Source organism: Propithecus coquereli, unplaced genomic scaffold (genome assembly GCF_000956105.1).
Source record: "Propithecus coquereli isolate 6110/MARCELLA unplaced genomic scaffold, Pcoq_1.0 Scaffold377, whole genome shotgun sequence".
NCBI classification, from domain to species: domain Eukaryota; kingdom Metazoa; phylum Chordata; class Mammalia; order Primates; family Indriidae; genus Propithecus; species Propithecus coquereli.
The window spans coordinates 156,821-169,979 of record NW_012149474.1 but is presented as its reverse complement, the minus strand read 5'-3'; the positions used below and the strand labels follow the sequence as shown (position 1 = coordinate 169,979).

The 13,159-nt window shown below is 65.9% G+C and overlaps 2 protein-coding genes across 3 annotated transcripts in view; both read right to left on the bottom strand.

The window, feature by feature from the left end:
• Window positions 1-239, bottom strand: part of PKP3 (plakophilin 3) — a 10,009-nt gene extending 9,770 nt beyond the window's left edge. The window contains exon 1 of the mRNA XM_012652035.1: window positions 137-239. Coding sequence (XP_012507489.1) covers window positions 137-217 — 81 coding nt within the window. The 5' untranslated portion in view covers window positions 218-239. The remainder of the gene's footprint in view (window positions 1-136) is intronic.
• Window positions 240-4,265: 4,026 nt separating this feature from the next.
• B4GALNT4 (beta-1,4-N-acetyl-galactosaminyl transferase 4) overlaps window positions 4,266-13,159 on the bottom strand; it is a 13,735-nt gene continuing 4,841 nt past the window's right edge. The window contains exons 2-20 of one of the 2 annotated variants that reach the window (XM_012651946.1): window positions 12,576-12,679; window positions 12,107-12,202; window positions 11,924-12,019; window positions 11,757-11,847; window positions 11,580-11,680; window positions 11,368-11,435; window positions 11,035-11,113; window positions 9,952-10,018; window positions 9,719-9,853; window positions 9,538-9,647; window positions 9,334-9,434; window positions 9,156-9,256; window positions 8,183-9,086; window positions 6,220-6,503; window positions 5,901-6,054; window positions 5,721-5,793; window positions 5,486-5,639; window positions 5,116-5,242; window positions 4,266-4,707 (exon numbers count right to left, since the gene is read on the bottom strand). In XM_012651946.1, the coding sequence (XP_012507400.1) occupies window positions 4,584-4,707; window positions 5,116-5,242; window positions 5,486-5,639; window positions 5,721-5,793; window positions 5,901-6,054; window positions 6,220-6,503; window positions 8,183-9,086; window positions 9,156-9,256; window positions 9,334-9,434; window positions 9,538-9,647; window positions 9,719-9,853; window positions 9,952-10,018; window positions 11,035-11,113; window positions 11,368-11,435; window positions 11,580-11,680; window positions 11,757-11,847; window positions 11,924-12,019; window positions 12,107-12,202; window positions 12,576-12,679 (2,969 nt within the window). In that variant the 3' untranslated portion in view covers window positions 4,266-4,583. Of the gene's footprint in view, window positions 4,708-5,115; window positions 5,243-5,485; window positions 5,640-5,720; window positions 5,794-5,900; window positions 6,055-6,219; window positions 6,504-8,182; window positions 9,087-9,155; window positions 9,257-9,333; window positions 9,435-9,537; window positions 9,648-9,718; window positions 9,854-9,951; window positions 10,019-11,034; window positions 11,114-11,367; window positions 11,436-11,579; window positions 11,681-11,756; window positions 11,848-11,923; window positions 12,020-12,106; window positions 12,203-12,575; window positions 12,780-13,159 lie in introns of those variants that run through there. The other variant, XM_012651947.1, reaches the window with a different exon arrangement.

Sequence of the window (13,159 nt, the reverse complement as noted above, 5' to 3'; positions counted from 1 at the left end):
CCGAGGAGGAGCAGCTAGAGGGTAGGGATCAGCAGTCTGGAGGGTGTTAGAGGGGAAGGGGAGGTCCCCTAAACGGTGAGGGCTGGGGCGGGTCCCCGGGGCAGGTGGGGGTGGCGGGGTGGGGCGGGAGGCCTACCCTGCCAGTGGTCCAGATCCCACCAGGCCCTTGGCTGACTCCAGAGACCACTGCTGCCGGTCGAGTTGTCCTGGGCTCCATCCCGGGCCCAGCTGTGCCGGGCAGCCTCTGGACAGGGCTTTGGGGACCCCGCCGGGCGGAGTGGGAACGCCCAGCTCATCAGACCGGTTGCTTCCCTGGGAGATGGGTTTCGTGTGGAAAAATCCCGGGAGACAAGTTTGTGCGGCACAGAGCAGGCCTGGAGGCGGACACCTGGCACGGGCCGGGGCCCGCCTCCGCCAGGTCCTCCAGGGCCCACCTGGGCAGTGTGACAGGGCAGCCAGCCCAAGGGGCTTGTGAGAGGGTGTCGCGTGGACGGCCCAGGCCATGTGGGGACAGAGGGCCTTTGGTTTGCCGCAGCCCCGAGGGGTCTCCAGGTGCCTGGCAGCCCGTGGGTTCCTGCATCTCTGCGGCCCAGCGCCCAGGAAAGCCAAACCTGGGCTCTCTCCTCTGCCGCTGTGGCCTGAGGCCGGTGATGACTGTGGAGCCCGCCTCCCCGCCAGCCCCGGGCTGGGAGGAGCCCTGCCCAACTCCCGTGACCGGCCTTCAGTTCTGTGGTCCCCGAGTGTCCCCCTCCCTGGAGCAGTGCTGGGGAGGAAGCACAGGGAGGAGGCGTGGTGGTGGGCTTCCTGGAGGAGGTGGCAGTATGGAGGTGTCACCCAGGGAGCTTAGGAAGCAAAGAGGAGAGGGCTCCGTGTGAGCGGCAGGGCCTGGACCACCTGTGGTGGCCAGCAGGACCAGGAGCTGGGGGCCTCCAAGGGTGAGTAGTGCCAGGCGAGTCCCCCGGCGGCGGTTCCCGCCCAGAGAGGAGCTGGGGATGGGCAGGGCGGGGCTGGCGCATGGGACTTCCGCTGCGGGTGGAGGGGCTGCACCACGCCACTGAGGTGCGCCCAGCGGGAGGGCAGGGGCGCAGGGCAAGCCTCCAGGTCGGACCCCAGGTGGAGGGGGGCATGGTGGGTCTTACAGAGCAGGAGGTGGAGGTCGGGGAGAAGGGCGCGAGGAAGTGGAAAGCAAAGTCATCTTCCAAAACAAAATCCAGGAGTGTGCGGAAGCCAGTCTTCTGCCAGGCAGCCAGCAGGGCTGGGGTGGGGAGAGGTCCGCGTGACCTCCAAGTCCAGCCCAGGGGCAGTGTGGCCCCTGCTCCAACCCTGGGCTATGGGTGGGGCGGCTCCAACCCCTGGGCCCCCACCCCTGCCTGGTGCCCTCACTGCAGGTAGCTGAGGGTGGGGCGGGGCGGGGCCATCCGTCTGCGCACGCCCCAGTCCCCACGGCGGCCGTCTGTCCTGTCCACCGTCGCCTGTCCTTTCACAGACGTGTCCGGAGCTCTTCCAGGGCCGTCCCGGCTGTCTGGGGACGGGTCTCTGGGAGCCCCCTGGGGTCTGACGGGGCACCGATGTGACCAAACTCAGCCGCCCACAAGTAACGCTGCCACTCAGGGTGACCAGAGTAGAAGCCTCTGGCCACAGGGACGTGGTGGCTGCTCTCCAGAGGTCCCCAAAAGGCACTGAAGGACCCCAGAGGGAGCAGAGTGGCTGGAGCCAATGGCCAAATCCTGGCAGGGGAAACATGTTGGGAGTAGGTGGGCGGCTTTTCCCAGGATCGTCAGCCTCCATGGGGGAGCGGGTAGAGGGGCAGGGGGAGCAGTGGGACAGGGGCAGTGGCTGGTGTGCCCCATGGTGGCCGGCAGTGGCAGGGGTTGGAGAGCGGCAGCTGCTCCCCCACGCCAGTGGGCGCCGTCACTGCGGCAGGGAAGTGGCATGCCTGGCACACTGTGTTCCTACTGTCCTCTGTCCTCGCCGCAACCCTGGGAGGGCAGAGCTACGACTACCTCCGCCTCACAGGTGGGGAAACTGAGGCTCTACAAGGCTTCTAGGCTTCCAGAAGTGACCCTGAGTGGCAGCAGAACAGGAGTGGCCTGGGGGCAAGCTGGCGGGGTGGGGGGCCTTGGCAGAGTCCCTGGTGGTCCACTCAAGGGGTATGGGCCAGAGAGGAGGATTACGCTGCTTGTCTTCTCTCCGTGGTTTAGGGTCAGTCTTGTTTCACTAAACGAAACAGATTTGTGATTTGTCCCCTGTGCCTGAGTCCTCTCCTGTCCTCACAGTGCTCGGGAGCTGCTGCTTTCTCTCCACCCTTGGTCGCTCCCGAATGCTTGGCGCTCTGAGCTCGGTGGCGTCGGCGGAGTCGGGCTGTGTGGCCCTGGGCACCGCTTTCGTGCCCTTTGGCCTCGGCAGAGGTGTCCCCGACTTCCGGCTGGTGATCCCACCCGGCCCTCCCCGGGTAGGTGGGCGACTCACTCCCACCGTCTGATGCCCACGGGGTCTTTCTCCAGACACCCGGTAACTTTTTGGCATCAACATTTCAATCTTTAGACTCTGGCCTGTGTGTAGTTTGGAAACTTTTCTTCTGCTGTGTTTCTGGCCCATCCGCGTCCTTTGGCGTCTCGGGGTCACCTCCGCACTCGCGCCTTTCTGACCCCTCGTGCGCTCCCTCTGGCGTGTCTCCTGCGCTCCCCACTGGGCTTTCCACTCTGCCTATTCTTATTTTTTGAAATTGCTAAAGTGGCTTTAATTTTGTAAAGATTTTATTTTTCTCTTCCATTTCTTTCCCAGGTGCTGTCAGATGATTTGTATTTCCTTGTTTCTACCACTGGTTTTTAAAAAATTCCCTCAAACGTCCCACTGCCCCCACCCTCTCCACGCTGCTGGGGGGCAGCACTTCCGTCTGTTCTCCTCACCGCTGTTCCCGCAGTGCCCGACACACGTGGACGCTGCAGAAACAGGTGCACGCAGGTGAGCAAAGCACACGTGAGCCGGCGCCGATCACACGGAACTGCGTGTGGAACCTGCTCCTGCTTCCTTCTGTTCCTCATGCCTTCTCTGACGTGCACGCTTCTGCCTGTCATCTACGCGCCTCTTCTCGTTTCCGCGGTTTCTTGGGTGGGTATGTGTCGCTAAACCCAAGGCTGGCTCTTTTCTCGTCGTGAAGCACCTGCGAGTGGAAACAGTTCCGCCTGGACCAGACACTGAGGGCGGAGTGGGCAGTACCGCTGGGCAGGTGGCGAGTGGGTCGGGTCCCACCCTGGGGCGCCTGTTCCCTGTGGCCCAGCAGGACTTGTGGGGCCCATGTGACGCGGGTGAATGTCTACCCGTATCCGCAGCCACGGAACCGATGCCCCTTCCCCAACCCTGCCAGCGTTGCTCTCCTAGAACCTTCTTGGAGCCAAACTGGAGTGTCCACCCGGCCCCTCCTTCAGCTCCACCTTTCCTGCTGCGCTGCGTCCACGGCGAGGATGACCCGAGAATGCAGCCTAGGTGAGCCTCGGGGACGGCGCGGGCTGCCTTCCACCAGCGTGAGTGGTGGCACGTGACCCTGCATGCTGGTCCCAGAGCCTGTGGCCGTGGCCTCGCTTGGCAAAGGGGCTTTGCAGATGTGACTCAGTAAAGGATGCTGCGAAGGGGACGTCATCGGGGTCCTCTGGGCCCACAGTGGTCTTCGGGGTCCTTATAAGAGAGGGGCCGGAGGGGCAGAGTCGCAGGAGATGTGGAATCAGAGAGGAGAGCGAGGAAGACGCTGACTGCTGGCTTGGAGGGTGAAGGGGCCTGAGCCAGGGATCTCCCACACGGCCCCTAGAGTCTCCAGAAGGAATACCGTCCCACTGACACCTGGATTTTAGGACACTTGTCACAGCAGCCGTAGGAACCCACACAAGTCCAGAGCGCTGGCCTCCCTCCCAGGCTGCGAACAAGCTGAGACCCCAAGGGTGGAGCAGTCCTGGTCACCCCCAGCCCCGCACGGGACCGCACTGGATGGGGTGGGACGGACACCCAGCTTCTGTTTTCAGAGCAAAGAGGACGGACTGGGAGGTGGCCGCCTGCTCTCTGCTGGGTGTGGGAAGGCCCTGCCCGTCTGAGGCCAGAGACCAGACTGCACAGGCACAGGACGGAAGAAACCCCGTCCTCGGGGGCCCAGCGGTCTTGGGAGTGGAGGGTGGGGTGAGCGAGAGGGCGTGTCCAGAGGAGGTGGCGGCACCCAGGGCCACCCAGGGGTCCAGGACTCTGCCCTCCCAAGAGAACAAGGCACAGAGCACAAGTCAGAACTAAAAAAAATATTTCATTTCATTCTGAATAAAAAACGGAACAGACAGAACTCTCGGAAATCCTGAAAACAATGTCATCGCTACGGCAAAATTTCACAGAAATCATCGCGGAGTGTGGGGACCAAGGCCAGGCCCCCACCTGCTGTGAAGGCTGCCTCTCTGGGGAGGGGCGTGGAGCAGGGGGCCCCCGGAAGGCCAGAGAGGGGTGGGCACAGGTGGTGGCTGCGCCCCTAGGGTGAGCCCTGCCGGGGCCCTGGGTCGGGGCTCAGAGCAGCCCCAGGAATCTAGCCGGTCAGGAGGGGTCACCTGTCTTCAGGATCCAGCCTCACGGGCCCCCCCCCTGCTGCGTGTGCCCCACATGCCTCTCCTGGAGTGGAAGTAGTGATAGAAGTTACGCAGTCGGAGCCGCTCCACCTCCAGCCCTGCCTGCAGGACCCTGGGGGAGGGCAGGGGCACGTCAGGACCCTGGTTCAGGGCTCGGGGTGTGGGGGGGGGAGTGGTCAGGGCCACCAGAGGGCCTATAGGATGGGGCAAGATCGGGTCAAAGCTGTCTGCAGGACCCCAGGGCTAGGGAGGGGTCTCTGGGCCCAGAGGATTCTGGGGGATGGGGGGGCAGAGGTCCTCAGCATAAGGCTCCTGAGGGCTGTAACCCCCTCCCCGACCAGAGAGGGCGGTAGTGGTCCGAGGGCTGCAACCCCCTCCCCGACCAGAGAGGGCGGTAGTGGTCCGAGGGCTGCAACCCCCTCCCCGACCAGAGAGGGCGGTAGTGGCCTGAGACCAGAGAGGGCGGTAGTGGCCTGAGGGCTGTAACCCCTCCCCGACCAGAGGTGGGGGCGGTGGTCACCTGTCCAGCAGCTCCCAGTCCTCGCCCCCCCACCGGTCTCGGAACTCCTCAGTGTTCATTCCTCCAACCCGGTCAAAGTCTGACTTGTAAATCCCGAAGAGGCCAAAGCCGTTCACCTCCCAGTAGCCTGGGGCCAGGAAGGGGGTGCCTTTCAGCGCCAGGTCCTGCCAGGCTTCCTCCCCAAAGGGCCCACCACCACGGGGCTCTCCGTGTCACCTCTTGGTGCCCAGGAGCCCCTCAGACTGGGGGACTGGGGAGGCCCTGGGGGCTGGGGGAGGAGGCAGGGGTCCTGGGCACTACAGGGGGCTCTGCCTTCGTGGCCGGAGGGACCCCTGGCATTACTGCGGGGCGGGGACCCTCGGGGCATTACCGTGCGGGTCCGCCGGGGAGCTCCCGCAGCCCAGGCGCATGACCACGGGTGCGAAGGCCAGCCTGCCCTCCACGCAGTGCTTGCGGATGCCGTCCAAGATGCCGGGCGGGAAGTGGATGTGCAAGTCGCAGAGGAAAACGATGCTGCTGGCGTCCTGCAGGTCGGGCAGGTCTGAGCCCCGCCTTCTCCTCCCTGACACCCCCTTGCTCCCTGACACCCCCGTCGGCCCACGGACCTCCACCGAGTCCACTCCAGCTTGCAGCCCGGCGGAGCGCTCGAAGTTTCCAGTTCGCCTCAGGTACTGGTACCTGGGGGGGAGTCGCAGGCACTGAGCCTTGGGGTGCGGGTCAGGAAAACCCACCTCCCGGGGCAGGAAAGATGCTCTGGGTGCTCCCAGGCGGTGGGGGCGCGTTACCGGGGCAGCCGTGCCGCGCGCAGGGCCCGCTCCACATCCATGTCCTCGCTCTCGAAATCCACCAGGACCACGCTGAAGTGCGCGTCCCCGGTGCGCGCGTGCAGCGCGGCCATGTCCGCCAGGAACTGTGCCACCCAGCGCGCCTGGTTCTTCACTGGAGGAAGGGCGCGGACGTTGAGCCGACCCCAACTCGCCCTTGCGGGCCCGGCTCCGGAGAACCTCATCCCAGCCGCCCCATGCCCTCTCGCCGGCCTCAGGTCCCCATTCCCACGAGGTCTCTGGGGCGCCCCCCAGGTGGCCTCCCACCCCGCCTGCCCACCTGGCACGATGAAGTGCACCATCACGTCCTGGCGCCAGGCCAGGCGCAGTGGCCGGCAGAGCTCCGGGTGGCCGTCGGGGCGCGCGGAGGCGGCGGGCATGGGCTCGGGACTTTCTCCCTCCGCGTCCCCGACGCGGGCCCCAGGCAGTCGCAGGAAAACGTACTCGGACAGGCGCAGGCGGCCGCCCCCGCGCTCCTGCAGCTCCAGCTCCAGCAGGAAGCGGCTCCCCCGCGCGGAGTCCCGGCGCTTCTCCACGTTCACGATGCGCAGAAGCGCAAAGCGCCTGCGAGGCGGGGCGGTCAGGCCCAGACTAGGGCTTTGGGCTTCTAGCCTGCACCCTAACTCCGGTTCTCCCTGTAGGTCTCCCCACCAGCCCTGGAAACTCAGCACACTGGGGGTGGGCGGGACAGCTCCATGCCTCCCTCCCCGCCACGCGCAGCACACCTCCCCAGGCCCGGCAGGAAGTAGGGCAGACGGCACTGGGCAGCATCCCCAAGCCCAGGCGGGCCTCTGGCCCCCACTCACGTCCGAAGTAATGGTTATGACTCGCTGGCCTGTTGGGTTACTCCCCTGCCCAGAAACCTTCAGGTGTTCTGCAGCGCCCATGGGACAAGGTTCCAGTGCCCTAAAGGGCATCCCAGGATCTTGAGCAGATCCTCCCTTGTGGCCTTACGGCTGGCCCTCACGAGGGTGGCAGACTCCCTCTTCCCACTGTCCTGCGGTGGCCCCTGCCAGGGTGCTGAGGAGCCTCCTTTTGCCCCAGGCACCAGCGCAGGGCTCTCCTGATGGAGGAGACTGTGGACCGGCTGCCAGCCCCCGGCCCTTCTCTTCGTCCTGCCCGGCGCAGCGCCCCACTTTCCCTCCTTTCTGCCCCCAAGCAGAGGCCTCTCCTCATCTTTAAAGCACAGGACCCTGCCTTAGGCTAAGGTCTGGCCTTCGTTCTGCCTTACTCCCTCCCTGGGTAACCAGTGCCCTTCACCTGGGGGCCCCGGGGTGACCACTGAGGAGTCCAAATTCCCCCCGACTCCTGCTCATCCCCACCATGCTCGCACCAAGTGTTGGGGACTTTCTGCCCCAAATAGTTCCCTCTACACTCTTGCTCCTTGGGGCCACACACACCTTTGCACCCAGATGGGCAAAGGGGGGGGCACAGCCATGACCACCCTGGCTGGACAGGTGCCCTCGTGCCCAGGGGACGGTGAGCTGCTCGCTCTTGGGAAGCATAGACCAAGGGCAGGTGTGCCCCTGAGCTGCCCAGAATCCAGCAACCCCCAGCCCTGGGGTCCAATCCTGTCAGTCACCATCCCAGGCTTCCCCCAGGCAGTGGCACACATGAGTCAAACTCCTACCCTGCTCAAAACCTATCGTGCACGAGAAAAATGCGTCCTGAGCATGGCTCTGTCTCCGTCCTCCGCCCCCCCCACCCTGGCCTCCTTCCCCTGCAGCAGGCCTTTGCCCCAGGTCCCCACCGTCTCCATACAGATTCTACCACTTTTTCAAGACTGTGCCCAGCGGAAACCACCTTTTCTTAGAGGATGCCACAGGGCCTCCTGAGAGACCAAACTAGCCCCCTTGCTCCCCCACCTGCATGCGGTGGACACAGGACTGGATCCTGGGGGGGACCAGAGGGGCCAAGAACTCTGAACCTCCCCTGGAGTCGGGCCCAGAGGTCCTGGGCTTCACCCTGGGCTGTTTCTGGCCCCTCAGTAGGGCCATCTGCCCAGCAACTGACTGGGACTGATGCTGCCTTCTGAGGCTCCACCCTTGGGCCCAGGTCCAGGGTGGCAGAAGTGGGGCCTGCAGGGACAGGGACAGGGGAGCCAGCCCTGGGAGGCCCCCAAGGGTAGATGAGGCTCTGGGCAGTAGGAAGACTGGGGGAGGGTCCGGGGCTCCCCACCGGCACACTGTTGAGCCCCAGGGAAGGTCCGAGGCCAGTCTCCCCCGCAGCCGCGTGCCCCGTACCCTCCATGGCGAGCGTTGAGCCGCTCCATGTACTGGGCCACCACGTCCACGGCCTCAGCCTCAGGCAGCTGCAGGTTCCCAGACACGTTGCATCGCAGGTCGTTCCAGTCGGAGCGCAGCAGCTCGAAGTCCACGGCGCCCACGCTGAACGTGCGCTGCCAGTCAATGGCGTCTTCCCGCCAGCGGCCGAGGGGCCGGCCAGCAGCCTCCTCACTGTCCTCTGACGCAGCCTCGTCGCCGGGGGCCCCATCATCCTCCCCTTCCTCTTCCTCCTCGCCCTCCCCGGGCAGCTGTGGCCTGGACACCTGGGACAAGCTCAGGAAGGAGGTCACAGGCCGTGTTTCAGACGAGGAGTTCGAGTCCACTGTGGGCACCACGGGTCCCAGCGTGCCTGCCTGGCCCTCCCAGCCCTCCTGGGAGGCCTGTACCCGGGCTGGGGGTCGCAGCCGTGGGGCCTGGGGGCCGCCGGTCCTGCGGCCTTGGGGCCGGGGTGGGCGCGGGGGCGCCCGCAGCTGAACTCTGGGCAGAGGCCTGGGGCGCAGGAAGGTGCCAGGGAAGTGAGACCAGCGCCGGCTGCGCGGCGCAGGGGCCTGGGGGGATGCCCGCTGTCCTGGCCGCACCCTGGTCACATACACCTTTGGAGGTGGCTGCTGGGCTGCAGGCCGGCGGGGGGGCGGAGCTCGGCCCAAGAAGAGAGGCAAGGTGCGGGTGGCCCGGGCAGCCCAGCTCAGGGCCCGGGAGTGCCGCCGGTCCCGCTCGTCCTGGGGGCTGGGAGGTGCTGGCTGGGCAGGGGTGGCTCTGGCCTCAGTGGGGGCCACAGGAGCGGGGGACAGGCGGCCGCTCTGCGGTGGGGACGGCTCCGTCAGCTCCAGACTGTCGAGCAGCTCCCCCTCGTCCAGGAAGTCTGCAGAGAGCATGGGTTGAGACTGCCACGCCCAGCTAGGTGAGGGCTGGGGGCACTGGGGGAGCTCACCATCAGGGTTGAGGAAGAGGAAGGCTCTGCGCTGCACCTCCTCCTCGTCATCTTCCTCCCCCTCCTCCTCGTCCATCTTCATGTATTTATAGAACCCAAACCTGGGCAGGGGAGGGGCATCAGAGACCCACCAGCCAAGGCCCCAGCCCCGTCCGCTCCTGGACCACCCACTGCCTACCTTTCCAGGTACAGTGGAGACTCGCGGTAGAAGCACTTGTTGTCCGTCTCCATGTGAGTGAGGCGGGTGTGGTCGTTGGGGTAAACGAAGGAGAGGTACACCTGGGGGCGGGGCAGAGGGCGTGGGGCGGGCGGGCAGTCTTTCCAAGGGGCTGGAGGAGGTTCAGGGGAGGCTTAGACAGGAGTCCCAGGTCCCGGGTCTTACAAATTGCAGTCCCTGGTATCTGGCGATGGGGAAGTCCTTGACCACGTAGGTGGGGGCATAGGCGCAGGGCTCCAGCACGTCCTCCAGGCTCGAGGGCTCCATCCGAGGAGCTGCAGGAGGGGCGGTCACAGAGTGGCCAGAGCACAGGTCCTCCCCTCGCCCCCGACGGGCCCCCTCTCACTGAGGAAGAAGGTATCCCTGGGGTCTGGCCGCAGCATGTCTACGCTGGGCTCCTCCTGCGGCAGATGCCCGCCCACGTGGCTGGCTGGAGACTGGGGGACATGGGCCACGTGGTCCATCTTCAGGGTGGACTCGTCTGGGGGCAGAGAAATGCTGGGCTCCCAGGGCTGCTCAGAACCCCCCTCCACCCCACTCCCCCCACCCAGAGACTATCTCAGAGGTGCCCGCCTGCACCTGTGTACAGGGAGATGTGCGCAGAGCCAATGACCTCGAACTTCAGGCCGGGCAGGAAAGCGCGCCACTGGGGGGCAGAGAGGATGGGGGCTGGAGGCAGGACCACGGCTGAGGCCAGGGAGGAAGGGGTCTTCTCTGGTGGGGTTTGGGGACTCACGGGCACATTCCCTTAAAGGATGCAGGAAGCTCGGAGGGTCTGTGGAAGGGCCTTGGGTCCTGGGAAGGGCAGTGGGGAGGCTAGGGGAGGCAGTCCCGAAGGCTGAGGGCCCCGGGACAGGGCCGGACTCCACGCTCCCTGGCCTCTCTCACTTCCTAAAATCTTCCTGGCCCGTGGTCACGGCCTCCAACCCCACCCACTCTATCTTGAGGTCACCGCTGGCTCTCCGAGAGCCAGACCAAGCACCCCTTCCCAGGCCTGCCCGTGCCTCTCCCACCCTCCCGCGTTGGGGATCCTGGGGCTGCCGTGGGCCCTTCTGCCCCCAGCTCATCCTGGGCCCTCAGAGTCCCTTCACACCTGTGTCTCCAGCCTGGGCCCTCAGCCCAAGTGAGCAGGGGCGACACCCCCCACACCAGACACGTGCAACGTCCCACTGGCTGGGGCCAAAAGCCCCTGCCCAGCCACCCCACCCCGCCAGGCCCTAGGTCCAGGGAGTCCATCCCTCCGGCCATCTCCCTGGCTCAGGACCAAAGGCCACCGTCCCTCTCCACAGCGGCCATCGGGTTTTCCCTGCAACGCAGCTCCAATTGCCTCCTTCTCGGGACAAAGCCCTGCCTGGCCTGGCCACCACGCCCCTCTGCCCCCAGAGACACTGGTCCGTTTCCCTGCTGTGGTCCTGATCTGCACTCCCCACCCCAAACTCTCCCCTCCACACCCCCACCGGACATCTCTTCCACAGACGCCACGCGGGTCAGTGCTCAGTGAAGCTCTGAGACCTCAGCGGGCAGAGCAGAGCCCCCGGCCTCAGGCCCACGTCCCTGGGCATCTGCTCTGTTGGCTGGAGCGGAAGCTCCCGGGGAGCAGGGACCGGAGGAGGCGGCTGGAGCAGGGTCCCGGGAAGCTCCAGGGAGGGAGGCAGCACTCACACCCACTTCCACGTGGTCCGAGCCTCGGTCGTCCTGCTTGTGCAGCACCTCGAAGTAGTACCTCCGGGAGGCCATGAGCCTGGGGACACGAGGAGCGGGGGTTGTGTCCCCACCAGGCCCAGGAACCCCAGGTAGGTGGAGAGCCCAGAGAAGGGGGTGGGTGGCCCCCTCACCCTGCAGGGCTGGTCCCTCGGGAGGACAGTGGCGTTTGCACAGCGTGTGTACGAGTGTGCACGGGGTGAGGAGACATCACGCAGCCGCCCCCTCCCGCCCGTGTGTACAGACACACGCGTGCACGCACAAGCGAACGCAGGCACACGCACACCCACTCACCGCCTGGGCTTGGACACCTGGGAGCTGAACTTGGTGAATTCTCCAGGTGCCGTCCACTCAGAGCCGGTCTGGGGGGTGACAGAGCAAGGGTGGTCCACCCTCTCCTTGGGGGCACCAGACCCACCGGGTCCCCATTCCCAAGAGGCTGGAGGGGACAAGTGGCCGAGCTGCAGGAGGCCAGGTGAAGACCGATGGGGCAGGGGCGGGGGTACCTTGCCCACAAAGGCCACAAGCTGAGCGGCCACCGGGCTCTCGTCCGGGCTCAGCCAGAACTCAGAGTTGTCATCTGAAGCCACCGAGAACTGGACGTCGCCTGGTCCATGAGACAGGGCTCAGGGGGGTGGGGCTCTTCAGCACACCCCTCCCCCAGAGCAGCCCCACCTCCGCACCATCTCTCGCTGGGTGGATGAAGCCGAAAATCCGGAGCCCATAGTTCTTCCACTTGGGGGACACGGCCAACTTCTTCACGGTGGTGCGAATCTGGCGGGACGAGGACGACAGCGTTAAACCCGACCGCAGGCTCCTGCCCGCCCTGCACCCCCCTCCCGGCACTCACGTGAGGGAACAGCGGGAAGTGCAGATTCCTTCTCAGGTGGCCCACGGCGCCCCCACACCAGTCCTCGAACACGTGCAGGTTCACCTGCCCCTTGTACTGCGGGGTGGGCAGGACTTACCTTCTGCACGGCCCAGCCCTGCCTCTGCCCCACCTCCCGGTTCTCCACAGGCCCAGCAAGCTCACCTCCTCCCGCCATGGGGGTGTCTGACGGGTGAGGTTCAGGGGGGGCGGCCTCCCAGCTGCCGCCAGAAACAGCATGTTTGGGTCCTGGCCTTCGGGCTGCAGGAGAGAAAGGGCCGCAGGGTTGGGGCTCGAGGGGCAGGGAGGGGTCACCCCGCCACACACACCCCAGGATGCAGCTGTGCAAAGACCCCTCCCAACACCCAGCACGTCCCCCCAGCACACGGCGCACCTGCCCAGGCAGACACGCGGCCACCCCACACGGCGACACACCAGCACGTCCATGCACCCCAGACCCGGAGCTCCAGGCCAGCACATCGCCCGCACTTGGTGCTGGGGCCACGGACAAGCCGCGCCGCGTGCCGCTTCCACACACGCTTCCACACACCCACGGACAGGTTCCCAAGGCCACAGGTGGCCGCGGGGTCTCGTGTGCTCGTGCACACACGTGCTCTTCCTGCACGCGGCTCACCGCCTGCTCCTCCTCCAGACTCTCGCTGGAGTCTTCAGCCCTCTGTGTGGACGGTGCGGCCCGGACACCCTGGCCGTCAGTCACACTGGTCAGCTTCTCGCCGTCTGCAGGTGGCACGTGAGGCATGTCTGGGCGCAGGCTCTCTCCAAGGCTGTGGCACCTGCTGCTGGGGTCAGTCGGCAGCAGAAATCCCCATCCCACGTGGCCGGAACAGGGCGGCAAGGCCGTGGTGTCTACTCCCTCATGCCCACCCTTCTACACCCCACCTCTGGTGGGGCAGCCCGGCTGAGCCCTGCCAGGGCCCAACCCCCAGCTGGTGTGAGGGAGCAGAGCTGTGTGCACACATGCTGGTGTGTATAGTGTGCACGTGAACCCCCCTCCAGCCTCCCTGTCGAGTGGCTCTGCCTCCAGGAAGCCCCCAGGACTGCTCCTGCCCTCAGCACTTTCTCAGGCACTGAATGCAGTCGGGAAAGCCAGCACTGTTGCCCGCAGGCTGAGCCAGCTCTGGCCCATGGCACCTGTGCCGCCTGCTGTCTCTGAAGCCAGGGACAAAGAACCCGGGCACCACCTTGGGCAGAGGGGAG